This window comes from Acipenser ruthenus, chromosome 2 (assembly GCF_902713425.1).
Source record: "Acipenser ruthenus chromosome 2, fAciRut3.2 maternal haplotype, whole genome shotgun sequence".
NCBI classification, from domain to species: domain Eukaryota; kingdom Metazoa; phylum Chordata; class Actinopteri; order Acipenseriformes; family Acipenseridae; genus Acipenser; species Acipenser ruthenus.
Window position 1 is genome coordinate 22918395 of NC_081190.1, and position 21123 is coordinate 22939517.

A 21123-nucleotide genomic window follows, 5' to 3' on the forward strand; every position below is an offset into this window, starting at 1 on the left:
CTTGTAGTTACCAGTATTACCTATGCTATTGGCAAATCCATTTCTTGTAATAACAATGTCCCTCTTAGCAACTCACTGTCTAGTCGGATGGGTGTTGCACAAATGCAACCACTGAAGATGCCGATTTTCTGCCTTTGAATTGTCTATTCAACCCTAATACAAAGGGTGAAAAGATTCAACACAAAAAGTTGTATGCTCCATAAAAAGTAAAAATGCTGTAATGCCTTTCAGATTTCTACACAGTTACTCAAAACCAAGCACATGAAACACTATATTACTACAAGGGTGAACTATAAATCAGGGGTTCACATAACTTTTATCATAAGGTTCTCACGTGAGTACCTGCAGAAATGGTTTGGTACGCACATTTAAATGTAACAGCTTTCAAACAAACATCAACACCTCCAATCATCACCGCTCAGTTTGGGAGTGAATTGTCATCGAGCTTCCACAATGCGACTCCCAGTAACTGCATCACTCTTCTCTGTTTAAGAGAGAGCCCTGCTATCATTAGTTGTTTCAAGTGCCCATTAAAAGAAATGTATTGACGTTATGAACTGGAGTGTTTTTTTTTAATAATGATGCAGCCAATGATGGTGCTAGCAGGGAGGGACTGCAGGTAAATTGGAACCCTCTGGTCTTAAGTTACCAGTAAATATGGGGACTGGTATTTAATTCTGATCAGCTCAGTTACCCGGAGATGAACTTACCGGATAGCTTTTTAAAATCTGCTTTAAGAATCGCTAATTAAAAATGTAATCTTAGGATTAGTCTGTGTTCATATTTGCAAGGGGGGTCGGGGGGGGGGGGGCATATATAAAATCCAAAAAAATACAATTTTTAAAAGAAACAAGAAGAAATGGTAGCCGGATTAGTCCAGAGATGACAGACAAAAAGAATAAAATGAAAGGTATCACATCTCCTTCTCTTCGTCTAAAGAAACAAGCAAAGTTAACAGGAAGTAAAACATATTACACTGTACATGGAGGCTATTTCAGAAGCACTGTATTTTGCCAGCATTTCAAACACTACAGTAAATTCAAGGAAAAGAAGCCATGACAGACTGGGAAGAGTTAGCCTTTCACATACAGCATACATCAAAGGAAACATTGTACAGTAATTCATGTTTCATAGCTTGTTTCCTTGATGAGCTACAGTATAGTTGTTTTCTTTCACATTTACGTTTGGCAACAGATTAAATAGAATCGTAAAAGCAAATATAGCACATCTAAGACACTTGTACTTTAAACAGACTCTTTTCCTTTTCAACAAATTATTGTGGCATACAAGTTTCTTTTTGAGTTTCTTTTTTTTTTTTTTGTTTAAATCCAGCAATGTTCCATCTGTGAGCTTAGGCCTATCCCAGTTGTTTACTTGCTTTATGGTCAACAGATGGTAAATTCTGAAATCATACTTGCCGTCTGTGTTCCAACGTAACCGTTTCAAACTTTCCGCTTCACTGAAAACAGACAGCTGACCGGAGACAGCCGTGACAGTGTTCAATGTAGAGATCATGGTTAAAAGATCCTTAAAGACTTTATGTATTTGAGTGAATTCTGGCTGGATAACCTCCAACTTGTACAAACACACAATCTCTGTCTGCTTCAAACACATTTGAGCCCTAAAATACAATACTGACCCCATTAAGCTTTTTGCTAATGCAGGTAAAACCTTGGATTCATCAATGTTTCTTTCCAATCTCATGATCAATTTAGAAGTTTCAAGTGCTTGAAATCTGTAGTGCTCGAGTACTTAAATATGTTATTATTTGAGGTTCCCACCCCTATTACTTTATGTCATGGAACTATGGAAATGTAGGGGTTTCCCCAACAACTGTCATCATCAGTCAGGCTTTTACAGTCTCTCCAACACAACCAAATCCTTCTTGTAAATCTAGAACCTCTCCCTTGAAAAATGTAACACAAAGGACCCAGTAATATCCAATTAAATGTTTTTAATTAACAGTAGACTGTCAGAGAGTTATTAACACCTTGGACCATATTTATGCATTTTCTTGCATCATTACAAAATGGAAAGTTTACAAAACTAGTAACAAACAAAAGTATTTTCCTTTCATGAAAAAATGACATGAGCAAAGATTCCACTTGTGCACAAAAAGACCTTGATACATCTATCCCACTGTGTCAAAATGTAAACATCCACAAAAACAGCTTCAGACTCAAGGGAAGAGAATACTGTCAAACGCATTGCACATGGCAACACCATGCAGTTCTGCATTTCCAGACATTAAACAGATACCCAAAAAAAGCTGCAAACTTGAAACACATGAGACTTTACCAAATGCCCTCTCTGTAACTGTGCCTTCTGTACTGCGCAATATATACACCACCAATTTGTACAACAAAACAGTGAACTGTACTGCATTCCTTGCATACTGCACATCAGCTGATGCTGGCTGGAAGCAAGAGAAAATGTATTGTATTTAATACTGGGCTGCTCTGCACTAACAAACAACATTATGTACAGGGCAGTTTTTGCCTTTCTTTCGGAAGTAAAAAACAAACAAAAAATGGAAATATCTATATATCTATATCTATATCTATATAGATATATATATCTATATTTATATCTATATACAGTGCTCCCTCGCTGTAACGCTGACTCGGTGGACACACAATATGAGCGTTATAAACTGGGGTTGGGGGCGCTGTTGGACACATAGCAACACAAATCTGACTAAAATACAAAATAAAATAACTCCCTCTCTATAATGCACATATAGTGAAGCAAAAATGTAACTTTCCGTGAATTAACCATGCATAATGCACCATGTAATCAATGCTATAGTTTACAAAAAAAAAAAAAAAGGTAACATTCACACTCGTGGATCATTTTAATTAGCAGTTTTTAAACTATAAATAGCCTGGCTAAATGGTGATCGGGAGTTCAGTTCGAAGCGACAGACAAGCAAACCAAGCATGAGAAGGAAAGCAGGTCGAGAGAGGGGAAGAGGGAAGGGGCTCGCCCCAGGTTCGGCTGCCAGAGCTGGGCTGAAGCGCCTCGTCTCCCAGAGAAAGCTGCAGCTCCTCTCGCAGCAAAAAAAGTAAATACATTAAAGAAAGATAACCACGTAATAGGCCTAATATTTACTAAGTTATAAAACAAATGCTGAATAAGATGTCTGTGTTATAAAGTGCCAGCGCAGCTTTTCATCAGTTCAGATACTGTATCAAAAGGGAGAGACAGAAATGGGAGTTAGGCCGAGAAGTTGTTTACAGGTTGAACACCACCAGTACTGTGTTTACTGTAGCAATATTGCATGAATCACTAGTATAGGAAATTGGGGCACATGCTGCAGGAGCGTTATATCAGAGCAGCGTTATAACCGACAGCCTTATAGCGAGGGAGCACTAATTATATATATATGTATACACACTGTGTACAAAACATTAGGAACACCTTCTTAATATTGAGTTGTACCCCCTTTTGCCCTCAGAACAGCCTCAATTCGTCGGGGCATGGACTCTACAAGGTGTCGAAAGCGTTCCACAGGGATGCTGGCCAGTGTTGACTCCAATGCTTCCCACAGTTGTGTCAAGATGGCTGGTAGTGGATCTCTACTCCGAATAGCTTATTCCATCTCATCCCACAGATGCTCAATTGGACTGAGATCTGGTGACTGGGCAGGCCACTGCAGTAAGCTGAATTCACTGTCATGTTCGTAGAACCATCCCTGGACAATCCTAGCCTTGTGGCATGGGGCATTATCTTGCTGAAAAAATCCATTAGCAGATGGATACACTGCTGCCATGAAGGGATGCACCTGATTGGCAATGATGTTCAGATATCCTGTGGCATTCAAACGTTGCTCCACTTTTATCAAGGGGCCCAATGTGTGCAATGAAAACACACCCCACACCATCACACCACCACCACCAGCCTGCAATGTTGACACGCGGCATGATGGATGCATGTACTCATGTGGTTTTCTCCATACCCTAGTCCTCCCATCAGCGTGAAACAGCAGGAATCGGGATTCATCAGACCAGGCAATGTTTTTCCAATCCTCCAGTGTCCAGTGTTTTTGTTCCTTAGCCCACTGCAACCGCAGTTTCTTGTGTTTTGCTGAAAGAAGTGGAACTCTGTTAGGTCGTTGGCTGCCATACCCCATTCGTGTCAAGGTACGACGAGTTGTGCATTCTTTTATGGGTCTTTCGGCACCAATGTTGTACTGGACTGTCAGTTGACTAACTGTAGCCCGTCTGTTGCTCTGCACAATTCATGTCAGCCTCCTTTGGCCTCTTTCATCAATGAGCCGTTTTCGACCACTGGCCTGCCGTTGGTTGGATGTCCTTTGGGTGGTGCACCATCCTTGATACACACGGGAAACTGTTGAGAGTGAAAAACCCAGCAGCGTTGCAGTTCTTGACACACTCAAACCGGCGTGCCTGGCACCTACTACCATACCCCGTTCAAAGGCACTTACTGTAAATCTTTTGTCTTGCCCATTTACCCTCTGAATGGCACACGTACACAATCCATGTCTCAATTGTGTCAAGACTTAAAAATCCTTCTTTAACCTGTCTCCCCTTCATCTACACTGATTGAAGATTTAACCGGTTACATCAATAAGGGATCATAGCTTTCACCTGGATTCACCTCGTCAGGCTATTTCATGGAAAGAGCAGGTGTTCCTAATGTTTTGTACATTTCTTATATATAAGAAACTAGAAATTCACAGACAAGAATGGCTCCCTTGGCAACTTTGTACTGCAGTCAAAGTTTACTAAAGCAGATCCTGAGTTCTACTTGAACATCTTAGCAATGAGTGAGATCTACACAGTGGAATTCCAGAGACCCACAGGTCACAGTCTAGGAGGCCTCTCTATTCCAATTCACCTTTAGCCTTATTCAGCTAAACAGGCAGCAAAATATGCAGGTCTGATGACATCTGTGGATATAACTGCCAACCACTCAGTGCAGAAGACGTTAATTGACAGATGAATGGGACAAAGTCAATTCAAATTGCCATTAGTAGCCTTAATTAAAAAATTTAAAAAAATATACTGCATAACGCATACAGGTTCTTTCACATCTACTGTACAGCCATTCTTTTTTAGCCTGTACAGTTCTAATTGTATACAGCACCTTATATACTATGCAGCTTACGCTTTGATTCAAAAGGTTTTTTGTGACGTTAGCGTCTGATGAGTTGCTGCTGTTGGGGGGTCCTGAAAAAGAATGGGTAAGGCAGGTGCGCAGCACTATTACAGGAAGAGTAGCAGAAAATGGGTTGCTTATCTCTGCATCCAGCTGGATCTGGATCTGCTTTGAAGCCACAGCCATTTTAAAATGTATCATTAGAACAGCCTCCTGACTAAATGTAGTGCCAGCAAGCTAGTACAGTTTTTAAATAGTCCTGTAAGCTATACAATTAAAATATATATTTGTTTAGTTGGGTGGCACCAAAATAAATGATATCCAATCTTAACTAAGGGTGGGTTATCCTGAACGCTGGGTGGAAGACATTCATGCTATTGTAGATGTAAGTGGTGTCAAGTTTAAACATGTACTCTGTTAACTTTATCAATGGATATCACTAAATGGGGAGTTCTGTTTGTGTCTGTCCCTTCTTTGTGAATTGTGCAAACCAATAACTAAATAGTACAGTACAGTTTACTACTTCGAGTACAGAATTACAAATATTACCAAAACATGGGGGTTCTTAGCATCACATGCATGTAAAACGAAGTAGGAGGACTATACTGGAAACAAATAATTAATTACAAACTAAAGCAAAGCAGCTGTGAAAAGGTCAAATGAAATGATCACGTGCAGCTCAAGTGGTTAAAAATACCAAGCAGAGGCCAATGAGTAAAGTGAAACCACAGAATATTTGATTACCTGAATAGGACTAGTTTACAGATCATTAGACACACATTGACTGATTTAACTTTTCACCAGAAAAAAAAATAAAATAAAATAAAATAAAAAAGCTTTAGGGCCTACAGGATTTATAGGGTGCCTCAAAAAATAAATGATCATAAAAATGCTTGGACATTTTGCTTTATATTACAGCCTACTTTCTACATGGTTAGAACATCTACAGGTAGGCTACTACAGCATGTCACTATGCCAAAGGTTTCTTAGTTGGTGGATCTAAATCTTATTTTTATTTAGTTGTCCCTGTACATATGGAAGCCAGACTGCTCTGGTTTTATTGAAGGTGCTGGATATATGGCAGTGATGTGGTATGTGCAGCGACACAATGCACAGAATATTACTCAGGTTCTGTTTCAGTCACAGTACCAGGGGTGAGGCTGTCAAATACTGAAGTACTTGGTGGAAGTGGCCTACTGCCCCAAACAAATAAATAGTACTGCTGATGACACAATACATTTCTTTAACTGTATTCCTCAAATACATCTCTTTCACCAGTCACAGATAATCTCACGCCCTTTGCATTAATTTTAACATGCCTGCTATTACTTAATTTGTGAATTCATTATTTGGTTTGCGAATCCCGAGAAGGCTGAAAGGGGTAACCTTTAAGCAGTAACAAGTGGAATATCAGGCACTGCAGCAATAAATAGCAAATACTTTAAAGAAAACATATTCCCCTACAAAACATATGGCATTTTCTTTTGTACAATGGAACATACAGTCAAATTTAGCCCAATTAAAAAGAGACAGTTATACAATGCAATTTTTTAAACATGTGTGCATGTCAGTGTGACATTTAAACTGATCATGTACAGTACAAGAGTTTACTACTGTATCATGTTACAAACCAGTACAGTACATCTGCGTTTTGGTACGTGTAGTTTTCAGTCCACTATTTTTATACAAAAACTGTGCTACAATGTAAAAATACCAAGGCGAAACAGTAACAAATCTAAAACCATGTTATTATCCAGCAATGGCAACTGAGCATAACGCTCGAAGAATAAATCAGAAAAATAGTACGGCTACGCAAAACACAAATCTAAAAAATGTTATTGCATTTATGTGCATGTTAATTAGATTTCTGTGGACAGTGGCACTAATAATGACAAATCACATCGGTTTGAATGTGTGGGAAGTAATCATGTAATGTTCATGCTTATCTCTGTAAAGCAGGGTTGGGAATGAACGGATCGCTTAATTTACGGTTTACATAGCCAATACAATGTAACACATTTGGACACATTTTACATGCCTGTTTAAAACTGCATTTGCTAAGCGAATTCGGCACATCAACCAAACATTTGGGAAATATTCATCACCACAATTAAAAATTGATTTTCCGGCACAAATCAGAAGCCTTTGATACAATCTTGCTGATTACTCTGTTAAAGAAATCCTTTACAACACGCTTTGGTATAAATAATTTCCACATTACGATATACATATCTGTACGCGGAATATTTTACACAGCGGTCTAGATCAGTGCTTGCAATGTAGGTTAGAAATGGACAGAGTTGTCTTAAAATAGACAGTGTGTCTTTAATAAACAGAGGCGCTGCCTAAGAATTGAAAATGTGCCCCTAACCCAAATTAGCAATCATGTTTTAATAAAAACAAGCAATAACTCGTATTCAATATAAGCAAAGGATGCAACAACATTTCTTACATGCATCACATTAAATGTCAATCGTAATTTGTATTCTTCCGAATAGCGTCTTTCTAGAATTAAGCGCCCACAAATAAGAACAACGAGACTAATAATATAAAATCGACAATGCACAATAATATTTCTATCTGATTAACATGTATTACTTCTACCCTACATGAAGAAATAAATCCCAATGATTACAAAAAATATATATTTAACAGCAATAATAAGAATAATAATCAATGTCTTACTCTTACCTATATCCCCTTGCCTTCAGCGTTGCCAGCGCAATGGTTGTCCCCAGTATGCAATGTGATTTAAAAAATATAACGCGTCTGTGTAATTTGGTGGACGTGCACAGCTTTCCCAATGTAACGTGAGCGTGTAAGCTGGATATGAGAGGTAAAAAGAAGCAGAGATCGATGAAGATGGCGACTCACTCACTGCCTAAGAAGACTGAAAAGCTGCTGCTGCTGCTGTTGTTTCTGCCGGGTTTGAATTAGAGAATAATCAGGTTCCGAAAGGAGGAGACTTCTCACACACTGACACTCCTCCAGGAATTAAAATCCAACACAGATGCACAAACAAGGAAAACAGCGCCTCCAGTGGTTTGACTTGTGTACACACACAGAGCCATAATAATGAGAAGGTGAAGCTTCATTTGTTAAGCGTTGTATTAAGGGGTAGTCAATTAATTACTGCATGTCAATTAAGTAAAAATTGCTTGCTTATAGTTAAGGTCAACCATTTTTTGCATGGGCACCTACCCCAGACCCACACACAAACAAACACACACACACACATACTGATGCACAAAAGAAACACAACACTCAGGTCTAATGGATTTAATCAAATATTTTAAGCATAGATATCAAACAAAATCACAGAAAATGTGAACAAAAATACAGATCAAAGAATCATGATAAGTTTTCAGTGTGAAATGTGACACGCTGTCAAAATGAAAATATTACAAATTTAGTATTGGGTATGACCTCCCTGAGCATTAACACAATCCTGGCAGGGTTGACGCATAGACCTCTGCCTTCCAGAACGTGGCCTGTCCCTCACAGAGCCGGTTTCCTCATGAAGCTATACATATTGCACCCCAAGAGCCACACATGAGGTTGAGGAAACTGAACTCATTTAGAAAGCTTAGGAAGGCTTGATCAAAGTTTCAGAAACCTGAAAAATGAGCAACAAAGCCCTGAGATCAAGACCAGAGAACTCTTTTGGAAGTTTAGTGGAGACAGCTTCAGGACAGAGGGCGGGAGGCACATTTTTGGGTATATGAATAAATGTGACGGGGTGGTTGCCCTCTAAATAGATAATCCGCTCCATCTTGGTACCTCAAAACCATATTCTTCATTTACAACAGCAGCAAATTATCCCACACAAACACACAGAATTATTGTGCAGAATGCTCATCAGTTTTGAGTCTATTCCTTGTGAAACACCAGTAATTTGCTGTCGTGATACCGAACACCCTGCTAATTGAGCACCTACTAATAACCCCGCTATCAAAGTCTGTCAGACCTGTGTTGACCATTATCACAGGATCTAATTTACAACAGAAAGATGCAATTATATAATCAAATTTATACAATGCTTTTATATAATAGAAAATACGCCTCATTGATTCCCTTTGCTTAACAAATAAAGTGTGGGACAGTCCATTTAAACTAAAGTGTGTTCAAAATTTTGTAGGTATTACTGATTTTTGGTTTTTTTTCAATCCCTGTACATTAATCGTGCAGTTTGTGTTTTCATTTCCAGTTTCCATTTGTTAATTTTCAATTTGTTAGACTTTAAAAGTCCCAACAGCACGATATCTTGAGCAAGAAGAGCAGAACTTAATTATTTTCACCAAACAATCTGATCAATAACTATCTAATGTATTGCAACAGTAAGCATACGGGTCAGCATGTCCATCACTTGTGGAAATTAAGCGCAAGACACAGTCAGTTTCTAGTTTGTGTGCTGCCTTCACCACCTTCTCCAGCCTTGATGCAGTAATGCTATTTGAATACAGACATCATTGTATGCAGGGAGTCAGTAGAAGTACTTGAGTCCCACTTTTTAAAAACACATTGGGAATTTCAGACGAGCAGTGATTGTAATAGTTAATATATTGGGTAGGGTGAAACTGGACACTGTGGTGAAAACAGACATTAGAAATGTTTGCTAAAATGCTGAGGTTGGTCACATGTCCCTGTAGGATTGTTGGGATACTAAATACACCACAATAAAGTTTTGCTGTTCCAAAATAGCAAAATCTATCAAAAAAACTTAAGAACAGAATAGAACTGAAATTCATCACATTTTACATGTTGTTGAAAGAGTTATAAAATTAAATGAAGAGAGATTCATGGTGAATATATATATATGGCTAAAAAGAAATTGATGGTAGAACAAAGAAGCTTGACTTTGAAGACTCTTTACCCTGGCTTGTGGGGTTGTTGGGCTGCAGGCTGAGGTCTAATATCCTCCAGTTTCTAGCAGGTGGTGTCTCAGCCCTCAGGTCCACTCATTGCCTGTACAAGTTTAGCTCCAAAGGCAAATTCCTCAAGAGTAAGGGATTGTTCATGAGATTAAGTTACATGTGTCCGTGTTTGTGTGGAGGGCAAGTATTGCAACAGCGTGCTCATCAAGAATGGTATTCAAACAGGGCAGTGGAAATGCAGCTCAAGTCTTTCTAGACATCAACCCAGTTTAGCCACCACCAACTGCTGCTGGCTGGCCAATGAAATCGCACAAAGGCATCCCAGGGATTTGAATTTACATATGGATTTGAATGAGTCAGTTTCTGTCATTTTACATAAAACAAAATGTACAATGAAATTACTCACATGCATGGATATAAGGGACCCCACTGCAAGTTGAATTGGCACTTTAAGGGTTACTAGCTCAGGTGTGTATAATTACTAGTTAAATATAGAATGGCTGCTATGGAATGTACTGTATATCTCTACCTAATCACCTTAGCTAAATAATGTGCAATCAACCCACATTGAAAACACGACTGCCATTTCACAATTACATTTTCAACACATGTTGATCGCACATTATTTACACAGTGTGAATAGGGTACTAGAAGTCATTTTTCATAACCTTGGTTCACAATAAGACCAATGTAAATGATTTAAAACTGGGGCAAATTTAGATTAATTGAAAAGACCAATAAACAAAAAGCATGCTCACCAAGGTTTTAAAATCCACTTTCTTACATCTTATTAGCACAAGCAATATTATCACTTCTTCACTGCTGAAGTTCTTCCTTTTTCTGCTTGTTTTTAAAGATATGCTGAATAACTGATCTTGTTTTCTGAATAAAAGGATATAAAAAAAAACAAAGTAAATAACCACATCATCTTGAACACAGGAAAAGGGTACCAATGCCAACAAGAAGTAAGAAAATTTGATTTTAAAACCTTGGTTAGGACTAGAATCGAGAAAATCTAGTTTATCACATTTCTGTAAACCAGTTTTAACATGCTATTAGCTCATGTCAGTGTGATCTACATGGGTAATGCTACCAGGTTCAGAAAACAAACACAGATCCATAACATAGCTGTAGGGTAAAAGAAGACTTGCCATTACATAGACAGCTGGAAATAACTGACTTAGCAAGCTGTAAAGGAGAGTTCCGGAGACGCACATCTGTGAAACACATCACCTGTGGAAATGTAGCAAAATTCAGCAGTTACAGTAACCACTAAAATTGTCAATTTCTAACCCTGGACTACAAATCACTTTTTCTGTTTGCAGGCTCATCCACCTGCTCCTGCTTTATCACAGCACACAGGGGAAGGAATCTATCAGTTCATGAAGTGCGACTGTGTATATTGGTAAACAGGCTTTATATTCCTTGGAATATGTTTAAACTGTAGTTTAAAGTCCATTAAACTTCTACATTCCATTTGTCACTGGAAGCAGCTTGTTCTAGTAAGTATTACGTATAAAAGCCCAAATACACTAAAGCTTAACTTTAAGGCCACCTCAATAAAAAAGACCACCTTGCAAAAAAAAAAAAAAAGAAATGACAGTCCCGATTTGCTCCTATTGACAGCAATGCAAAATTGTATGATTATTTATTTTTCAGTAGATGTTTACCTACTTAGGGTCCATGTGAACGGTGAAATTGACTCCAACCGCCTTTTCTGTCTGGTCCCATTGTCTCAGTCCATTAAGGTGACAATATGCCAATAGAAAACTGCAATACTGGTTAGTGTCAGTTACATTCTGTATAATAAGGATTTCAAAAAGACCAAACTACCTTTGACAAGCTTTGAAGACCAGATGAAGTAAACTTCACAACACTCTGAATTCTAGAATAAATGTGAATACAAAATATGAAGAACCGAAGTTAGTGCACAAAACGCACTTACAGATAAGTGACATTCACCACTGAAAGCGAGCTCACCACTGCTCAGTTTCTATGGCAACAGTAAAATAAATTATTTTTCAGTAGATGTTTACCTACTTAGGGTCCATGTAAATGGTGAAATTGACTTCAACCGCCTTTTCTGTCTGTCTTTAGCAAGTCTGACTCCACATTATGCAACCGGCCCCCTGTTGTCTCAGTCCACTAAGGTGATAATATGCCAATAGAAAACTTCAATACTGGTTAGTGTCAGTTACATTCTGTATAATAAGGATTTAAAAAAGACCAAACTACCTTTGACAAGCTTTGGAGACCAGATGAAGTAAACTTCACAACATTCTGAATTCTAGAATAAGAAATGGGTGTCACCGATATTTTTCTGTTTTGACTGACATTATTTTAATGGTTGAAAGATCTTTTTTGCCCATAACAGCAGGTAAAGGGCCTGCTTCAGCTTATTCACAGAGCAAAAGTCATCAAATGGAAATTGAGCTTGAACAGTATCAATAAATAGGTCAATATGAAGTTAATTAACTAGACTCTATGCTTGTTCTAAGGGGCTATCTCAAAGGATAACAGCTTCAAAGTGAAATGCAAGAAATGATAGGTCCATCCCAGTTATGCTATGGTACTGTTTGCAGTTTCTAATTTGCCAGCAGAACCAGCTGTGAGCTTGAGAAAGATCTAGATATAGGCTTGGAATATTTGTTCATGTGCACAAAAAGGAAAACAGGATATCACAGGAATACTGGTCATATAAAAAATAAAAGTATAGTAGCATAAAAATCTAGCCATGAAAGATAAATAAAAATGAGTGCAGCTAAATGCAAAAACTGTTTATTTGATTTTTTGCTTTAAAAAAATAGTTAAATAAATAAATAAAGAAAGATATAATAATAATGCTGTTATACGTGGCAATTGCTCAGATCAGCATTTCTGGAAGACGACTCATAATCTACACAGACGGAAACTATATTAAAGGAAACTGACGAAAGAGATAATCGGATACTTCAGCAAATTAAATGCAGCTGTTGCTAGTTGTTGCATATTCCACAGACCTAAAATTTCTTTTTAATTCCTTTTAAACAGCTCATGAAACCTACAAACACAATGGCAATAAAACAAATACAAGAACTACCATGGAAGACAGACAAATAAAATATTTACTGCAAACTGTAACCACCAACTATTTGTTATTATTATCAGCTGAAAAGCAGCAATGAATCACGTTATTGTGTTCAGCAGGTATGTTTCTTTAAAATGAACACAGCCTGCTTTTAACACCTTTTTATGTATGTTTTGTAAAACTTGTTTCTAACAACTTCTAGCAATACATGTTTACCTGTTTTTTTTCTGAGATCGTTATTATATAGAAGCAACACTGCCATCTAATGTTCAACCATACTGTAACTGCTGCTGAATGAAGTTACCTTCATTCATGAAAAGGTATTTTTGACTGCAAAAACATGGCAGAGAATACAAGTTTTATAAAATAAAGATGCAACATTGGGGAGGGCATGTCTTTATTTTGAAAACTATATTAAAATACATTAAATAAATTAATTGTTTAAATTGTGAATACAAAATATAAAGAACCAAAGTTAGTGCACAAAACGCACTTACAGATAAGTGACATTCACCATTGAAAGCGAGCTCACCACTGAGCAGTTTCTATGGCAACAGTAAAATAAAGTTCAGCCTTCAAGTGACCTGAAGAACAGAAGTAGGCTTTTGCACCTTTGATACTGGTTTGGTTTGCATGATCTTGTTGGGGATCACGCAAGTCATGCATTCTTCTTGGTAGGGTTATCACAATAAGGTTGATTTTCCAGAAGATGTTCTTCCCTGTACCGAAGTTCTGTCAAAAAAGCAGAACAATGTTGACCTCTTTTATCTTGTTTTACAGAAGACATATTTAATTGGGTGAAACATGCTTGCAGAAAACTCAATGTATTTGAGGGTCTGGGATATACAAACTCCAGTATGTAAATCACAATATTCCAGGACACACAAGGTGACTAATAATAGAAAATCAACATATTTGCTTGATTTATTTATGTGTTTTTTTGTTTTGTTTTTTTTACAGTAAAAACTATATTACTAATTACGATTGACTTCATTTAATATATGGAATTTCTTGGTTGTATCTCTGATCTTTGTCTTGATCATATCGCATCCAACTCATGGTATACAATGAAAAAGACCAAAAAACTGGGTAAAAATCTTAAAAAATCGCAAAATTTCAAGCGAATTAATATCCGACACAAAACTGGTATGAAATCTTACAAAGGTAACAGTTATTGGAAAGTTACTATTTTCTTGGACGCTTGTTGTTGAAATGACTGAGGTTAGCTTTATAAAGGGTGGAGTCCTTTCCCGAAAATTCTGTGAAACTTATCTCAAATTAGTCTTTGTAGTTATTATTTTTTGATTAATGTTGTATAATATCAATGATGGAAAATGTATTTGGAAACTACTGGACATATTTTACTGTATTTATTAAAATGCCACATCTCTTGCATATTACATTTTTTGTAACATTAAACACTGGGTGTATTTATTGCAGATCATAACAATTAATTTACATTGTCATCTGACCAAAATATGTTAAACTTACAAAAGGCCAGGCTGGAAACATTTGATGAGCTTTTACCAATGATATACAGTACATATAATTACAAAGGTTTTGCATCACCCTATAGAATTAACTAATAATTTTGCTTCAAGTCGAATGAAACCTGCTGAATGTTACATTAACATATTGAATTACCCAGCTTTCTTGGATGTCTGGTAAATCTATGTGTGATTCTGTGAATTCTAACCCAAGTTTTACACGAAAGTTAATGATAAAAACAAGCATTGGTTTGTGTAATATTGGTCACTGTAATAGATAATTATATATATAAGTAGGTATTTAAGAAAAAATGTACCAACTTCTTTCAGAACAGTTTTTAATCACCTGATGTAAACATCCACGTCTTAACCACAATGAGAAAGTAACCAGGGGTGCTAGATGCTTGAAACGATTCAGATGGCAGCTCTGTATGTTCTTTAAACAATATCCTCACTAGCCAGGTTACTCCATATAGTAACTCCAGTGTAGTATAGACATCAGACATGGGCTCAATTACAATTGTAATTGTGCAATTCGTAATTAATTGCAATTCATTTAATTGTAAATGTAATTGAACCTTGGCACACCAGTTTCATTCTGCATTTTGTTGTCATTCAATCATTATTCTTGTATCTTCAACCCCATTTCTGTATTTGTACCTGCGATTATTGCTTGCTTATTTAGAACAGAATAAACATGTTAATATGTGTAGCTGTTTATGTGACTCTTGAGTGTAACTTTTGAGTGTAATTGTAATTATAATTGTAATTACTTCAGCATGATTGTAATTAATTGCAATTGAACAAAATAGCACTGTAATTTTAACTGCAATTTCAGCAGACAATCCTGCTGTAGGTGTAACTGTAATTGATCCAGGTCTGAGAAACATACAGATATTGTTCTTACAGGGGCAGCAGTGTGGAGTAGTGGTTAGGGCTCTGGACTCATGACTGGAGTGTTGTGGGTTCAATCTCACTGTTGCTGTACCCTTGAGCAAGGTACTTTACCTAGATTGCTCCAGTAAAAACTGTATAAATGGGTAATTTTATGTAAAAATAATGTGATATCTGTATAATGTGAAATAATGTGATATCTTGTAACAATTGTAAGTCGCCCTGGATAAGGGCGTCTGCTAAGAAATAAATAATAATAATACTTACGTATTTTTTTGTCTTCTACATGAACTCCCTGGATTACTGTTTTTCGAAGAATAACTTCAACATCCGAACCAATTTTAATCATCTGAAAAATATTGTTCAAGTTAAATACAATGGTTTTAAGAATAACTGCCCCACTGGAATCAACTTAGAACCTCTCATTTGAGGAACTGAATACAATCACCACATGAGTCTCTCCTCAATCAACACATTTTTTTTTTAAACAGTAATCCAGTATTGAAGAATATTGTAAGTTTGAAATATCTATTTAACTTCTAAAGAATAAACGGAGGATATATACATTTTGAATTATTGATTATCAGGGTGATCACGATTATCTTAAATCCTGTTTTAGACTCCCTAAACTGAGACTAAGGCCCTGTCCACACTATGCCTTTAAACTATATTAGTTGCCTTTAAACCGGCTACAGTTAGCGTCCACAATACACAATGTTTACTATCGTTCTCGAGAACCGCACTCGAGCCCACCTCGGGGGTAGTCTCAAGTCCGGTTCTAAATTAGAGCAGGGGGTGCGGTTTGTCAGAAGTGTGGACACACTGTGATACCAAACTACATTTTTTGTGTCCCAAAATGCTTTCTGATATGTTTTTGCGCGTGGACATTACAAATACAGTACTCAGAACAGGCGCCTGAAGGAGTTGAGTACGGCTATCAATAGTGCTGTAACGTATACAATTTTTGATGTTTGTTGTAAAATGGTAGATCAAGAAGCGACGTGATCAGATGCCAAAATCAAAGCACATTCTTATCTGGAGCGATGAAATAGGTCAAGAAGAAATTTAGAGTTCAAAACGAAACACATACATGATGCTTAAATGTACCTTCTGTTTTTAAGAAACAAAGCCACAACGTTCAGGCTAAGAAGCTCCGTGTTCTGTGGGTACGTGCCCCATATTTGCCAGGTTCTAAACAAAATACAGTGCATGATGGGATAATGTCATATTAAGTCCCACAGTTCTGCTAGGAACTGTAACCAAACTATTTTAATAGTGTTTGTACGCATTAAGCCCAACTAAACATGAAACAGTAATTCAGTGTGGACGCTTTGAGCTGGATTAATTAGAATGAGTATGGTTCTCGAGTTCGGTTATGTAGTGTGGACAGGGCTTTTCCCTTGAAATAGTTTATTTCTTCAACACACCCTTTTTCATTCCCCCCCCCCCCCCCCCCCCCCCCCGTCTGCTTTTTGCACACTGGCCTTTTAAAATAAAGCCATACTACTTCTCTCCCACAACAGAGGGCAAGACTGAATTGGAATATTTTTCTAATAAAAACAGGTTTAATAAAAATAAAAAATACCTTATTTATTGTTTCTGTACATGTTTCATTTCTGTATTTCTTGAATTCTTCGTTTATCTTCTCCCTGGCAGCTTTTAAGAAAAAACATGTTGCATTGATTATACCTTCTATAGTATTTTTTTTTTTTTTTTAAGTGAAAAATGAAGGCATTTGGCAGAGCCTAGTACAGACTAATAGTAATACTCATAGGGGTCATTCTCCAAAAGGCTGTTTTCCAACTTACAAAGATATATCTCGTAGGCATGACTGGCAGATAGCAATGTATGATTGGGATGGGGTCTCTTATTTGACATGCTAGTAATAAAGCTCACAGTAAAACTAAGAATGCCATTGTATGTCCATCTGCTATACCATGTCGCCATGGCCGTTCTGGGTTTATTCCATTGCGATTACTGCAACAGTGGTTTTGGATTATTATGTAAAGAGCAATTTAATAGAAATATAAATAAATAAATAAATAAATAAATAAATAAATATCACCTCCCAAAGCTCTTGTGTCATCTCTGAACACGTTCTGTCTCGTTCTGTGCAGTGCCTTGAATAACCTCAGAACCTGCCGTATGTACAAAGAAATTATTTATATATATATATATATATATATATATATATATATATATATATTAGTGCAATTCTGGGAAGCGATTTCAAATGTGCTACGGTTAAATTACACATCCTGATTGATCATATGTAATATAAATCTATTTTACAGAGACTGTAACACTGACACTGAATTAAAATAAACTTTTAAAATACATCATGTACCAGTACAGTAAAGAGATTAAATGTATTCATCTCAATATCTCACTCACTCTTTGGATCCAACACAGTGCTAACATGGGCTTTTACGGTTTAAATTAATATTATTACACACTATACGTAATTTGCAATTTTACAACTGGCAATTAAAATAAATGTTATAAATGTCTGAAAAAAATCTAAACACAAGCTTGAAGCTATTAAACAACGCTTCGCCAATGCCCCTCTCACCTTCATGCGAGGCTCCATATTGCTTTTTTTCTGAACCCGAGTTGTAAATATCCACGCCTCTTTCTCAAGTCTTAACAAATCATGTCACATAAATCTGGGAAGGACAAGGTCGATTTTACTTCAAATGGTACAGTCTGGAGGCGGGTCTAGTGACTAAATGTACAACAAGGGCCAATAAACTTGTAAGTTGTGTTGTTACGGTTGCTTCGAACAACCAATAACAATCGAAAATTAAAATGAAACGTCCCACTTTTTGCTTGCAATGCAAAATATATTATGGGTTCAGGTTTCGCAGCCGTAGACAGTGTATCACGCTTACTTGGTCATAGAAAGGGGGAGAAATAGTTTAGAAACCATGGCTGACGGCGAGGACACGCTCTTCAGTAAAATCATTCGCAAGGAAATTCCTGCAAAAATATTTTATGAAGACGAGCAGGTATTTATTAGTGTGGTTGATTTGCAGAAATACATGTAAATAAATGAATGTATGATTCTCTAAACTGCACGTTCAGATTACACCGGGGCCAAGCCTTAAAGAAGTTCAGTACAGTAAATATTTATATGGTAACGTCATCAAAAAGGTGAAATATGAAGATCGAATTGCATGGCCGACCAAAACAATTTAAAAAGCTGCGCTGCTGTGTGGTACTGGGGGCAGGACATCTAGAGTCAGTTTGAACACCTCTGCGTTTGGTTTGTTGGTGCAGATGTCCCATTGAAATATATGGACCATATCATGTGTAAAGGAAATGAAATGTACTGTAAAATAAGGATCTAGTAACTGACAGAAAGAATGTACATACATGTTCGTGCATTGCCTTTTCACAATTTTGTTATATATATATATATATATATATATATATATATATATATATATATATATATATATATAATTAATAAAAAAAAGCCATTTATGAATAACAGCTTGTTGCAAATGTTTGTGTTTTTTAGTGCATAGCATTTCATGACATTGCACCTCAAGCCCCAACACACTTTCTAGTGGTTCCCAGGAAACCGATTGCTCAGCTGTCCAAAGCTGAGGAAGCTGATGCAGCTGTAAGTATGGTGTATTGCAGGTCTTGACTAAAACCAATGCTTGTCCCCTTTGTTCTGCTTGTTTTTGACTTATTCGAGCTATGCAGGTATTTCTAAGTTTGTAACCACTTTCTGTGCTGTTTCACACCCACCCCAATAGTCTAGCAACAATATGATCATGTGACCAACTGCAAAGGTTCCGGGATGTTCTTTTTATCGAAAGTGTTGAATTATAAATATGTCAATTTTCTGATGTAATACATAAAAAAAAAAGATTTCCAGCACAATAATGCAGTTAATAAGAAGAAACTGTATCACAGCACAGTTTTGAAAGAGAAACATGTATTTCTTTAAAGTAAAAAAAATAAAATAAAAAAAATGCTTACTCTGTTCATTTAACATTGTTGCATTGTATTCACAGCTTCTTGGACATTTAATGATAGTGGCGAAGAAGTGTGCGGAGGAGATGGGCCTCTCAAAGGGATACCGGCTGGTTTTGAATGACGGGCCCCATGGTGGACAAGAAGTTTACCACATTCACATCCATGTTCTCGGAGGCCGTCAGATGGGCTGGCCCCCTGGTTAACCTTACGGACCAGAAAATGTCCACATGCAAAAAACATGACTGGGCATGCTTTCCTGGCTGGTTTCAGTGCTGGATTAAAACCATTGGCTGAGCAGCTATGCAAAGGATCACTGCTGGTCTTTTCAATAGATGTTTTGCAGCACTTCAAATATTTACCACCCAATTTTGACTACATAATTTAGTTAGAATTATGTGGCCTTCTTATCTTATTTATACACATAACTAAAATATGACTTATATAATATCAAGTAACATACAAAGCAAAGCACCCAATGGGAACACAGCTAGCACCTAAACCAGTTAATAAACAGAATGCAATATGCGCTCAATCTTCATATAGATTACTACTGGTACTCACTCGTAATATCGCTTCACCGTCTGTTTGCTGACCTGAAACAAATAATAACAATAAAAAAATAAATAAAAACTGTTCAAAACAAAGCAATGTTTACATCTGTATTTAAAGATTCCTGAAAAGAATGTACCTGAGGTTAAGGAGAAAGGACAAGGGTCTTGGTGTAATCAGATGGAACTACCATAGCGTATATTTGCAGAAATTAACTTGTTTATTGCCACATTCTATTTTTCTTCCATGTGTGTTGAATCTTATATAGACCCACTTTTACTTTTCATTCATTTTTTCATTCAATTTAGTGTTCAGTGTGTTGTTTAGCAGTATAAGAATATATACATTTTACAAGATGATATTGTTTAAAGATGGTGCAAAGTAGGAATTACCTCAAAATTAGATCATTTGTATGTGTGGGTCTATTCCATATACATGGAAAAAATAATAATGTGGAAAAAGAAAAGCTAATTTTTGCAAACTTCAAGAGTAAGCAGGGTTCCGATAAATATAGCATTCCATGTCCCCACGTGTTGCTACAACTGTTTAAATAATGTACCTGTAATTTTTCTTTACAATGTTAACATCCTGACAGCATTTTACACTTATAAGATTAAAGTCTGTTTCAAAGCTCTTTTCAAAATGTCTGCACTAGTGCACTGATAGTGTAAGGATTATTGCCCACATTGTCAAACAGGTAACACAGCAATATGAGCCATGATGTGCTACAGAACAGAAAATTAAGAGCACTTGTTGTGTCTTCCTGCAGTGATGCAGAGGGCAGATCTCAAACCCCAGTACACTAGAGCGGATATTTTGAAAAGAGCTTTGAAACAAAAGTTGTCAGGATGTTGTCACAGATGGTTCTGGCACATCCCTTTTGTGCTATAAGTCATTAGATCCTTTTGCATGGAAGGCCTTGGTTGCAAGGGTGTGCGGTTCTTTGATGGACCCAGATTCAGTTAAAATGTGTTTGCCCACTGACGATGGGAATGAGAATGTAGAGATGGGAGCCCAGCTAACAAGATTTAAGTTTTTGCAGGTATCAAGTAAAGACCATAGTCGCCCACACCCGTGATGTAAAACGCAGGATGCACAGGCCTGTTGTGGTGTTCGTAGAGCCACTTCGAGCTGAGCCAGG

At 37.0% G+C, this 21123-nt stretch overlaps 3 protein-coding genes across 4 annotated transcripts in view; 1 reads left to right on the forward strand and 2 right to left on the reverse strand.

Moving 5' to 3' along the window:
- The window catches only part of LOC117409375 (CDC42 small effector protein 2), a 58341-nt gene extending 50159 nt beyond the window's left edge, over window positions 1-8182 (reverse strand). The window contains exon 1 of the mRNA XM_034920082.2: window positions 7813-8182. The gene's annotated coding sequence lies outside the window, so the exon portion shown is untranslated. The remainder of the gene's footprint in view (window positions 1-7812) is intronic.
- A 5260-nt stretch (window positions 8183-13442) lies between these two features.
- Window positions 13443-18146, reverse strand: LOC117408554 (complex III assembly factor LYRM7). 2 transcript variants are annotated; one of them, XM_034013637.3, is made up of 5 exons: window positions 18016-18146; window positions 17509-17581; window positions 17029-17099; window positions 15711-15792; window positions 13443-13794 (listed from the first exon to the last, which is right to left on the reverse strand). In XM_034013637.3, the coding sequence occupies exons 1-5, from the start codon at window positions 18031-18033 to the stop codon at window positions 13721-13723; spliced, it is 318 nt and encodes a 105-aa protein (XP_033869528.1). In that variant the 5' UTR covers window positions 18034-18146; the 3' UTR covers window positions 13443-13720. The 2 variants fall into 2 exon arrangements, with proteins under 2 accessions (XP_033869528.1, XP_034759660.1); XM_034903769.2 differs by lacking the exon at window positions 18016-18146 and adding an exon at window positions 17838-17999.
- A 142-nt stretch (window positions 18147-18288) lies between these two features.
- On the forward strand, window positions 18289-20077 carry LOC117408553 (adenosine 5'-monophosphoramidase HINT1-like). Its single transcript, XM_034013636.3, has 3 exons — window positions 18289-18451; window positions 18967-19071; window positions 19472-20077. Exons 1-3 carry the CDS (start codon window positions 18371-18373, stop codon window positions 19634-19636), a joined length of 351 nt encoding a protein of 116 aa, XP_033869527.3. The 5' UTR covers window positions 18289-18370; the 3' UTR covers window positions 19637-20077.
- The last annotated feature ends 1046 nt before the right edge of the window (window positions 20078-21123 follow it).

Coding starts and splice junctions, on each gene's coding strand:
- LOC117408554 (XM_034903769.2), bottom strand. CDS start 17,864: ATGTTAGCACTGTGTTGGATCCAAAGA. Junction 15,793..17,028: donor GTACAGAAACAATAAATAAG/GTATTTTTTATT, acceptor AATATTTTTCAG/ATGATTAAAATTGGTTCGGA. Junction 13,795..15,710: donor TGTAGAAGACAAAAAAATAC/GTAAGTATTATT, acceptor CTTTTTTGACAG/AACTTCGGTACAGGGAAGAA.
- LOC117408553 (XM_034013636.3), top strand. CDS start 18,371: ATGGCTGACGGCGAGGACACGCTCTTCAGTAAAATCATTCGCAAGGAA. Junction 18,452..18,966: donor TATTTTATGAAGACGAGCAG/GTATTTATTAGT, acceptor TGTGTTTTTTAG/TGCATAGCATTTCATGACAT. Junction 19,072..19,471: donor CTGAGGAAGCTGATGCAGCT/GTAAGTATGGTG, acceptor TTGTATTCACAG/CTTCTTGGACATTTAATGAT.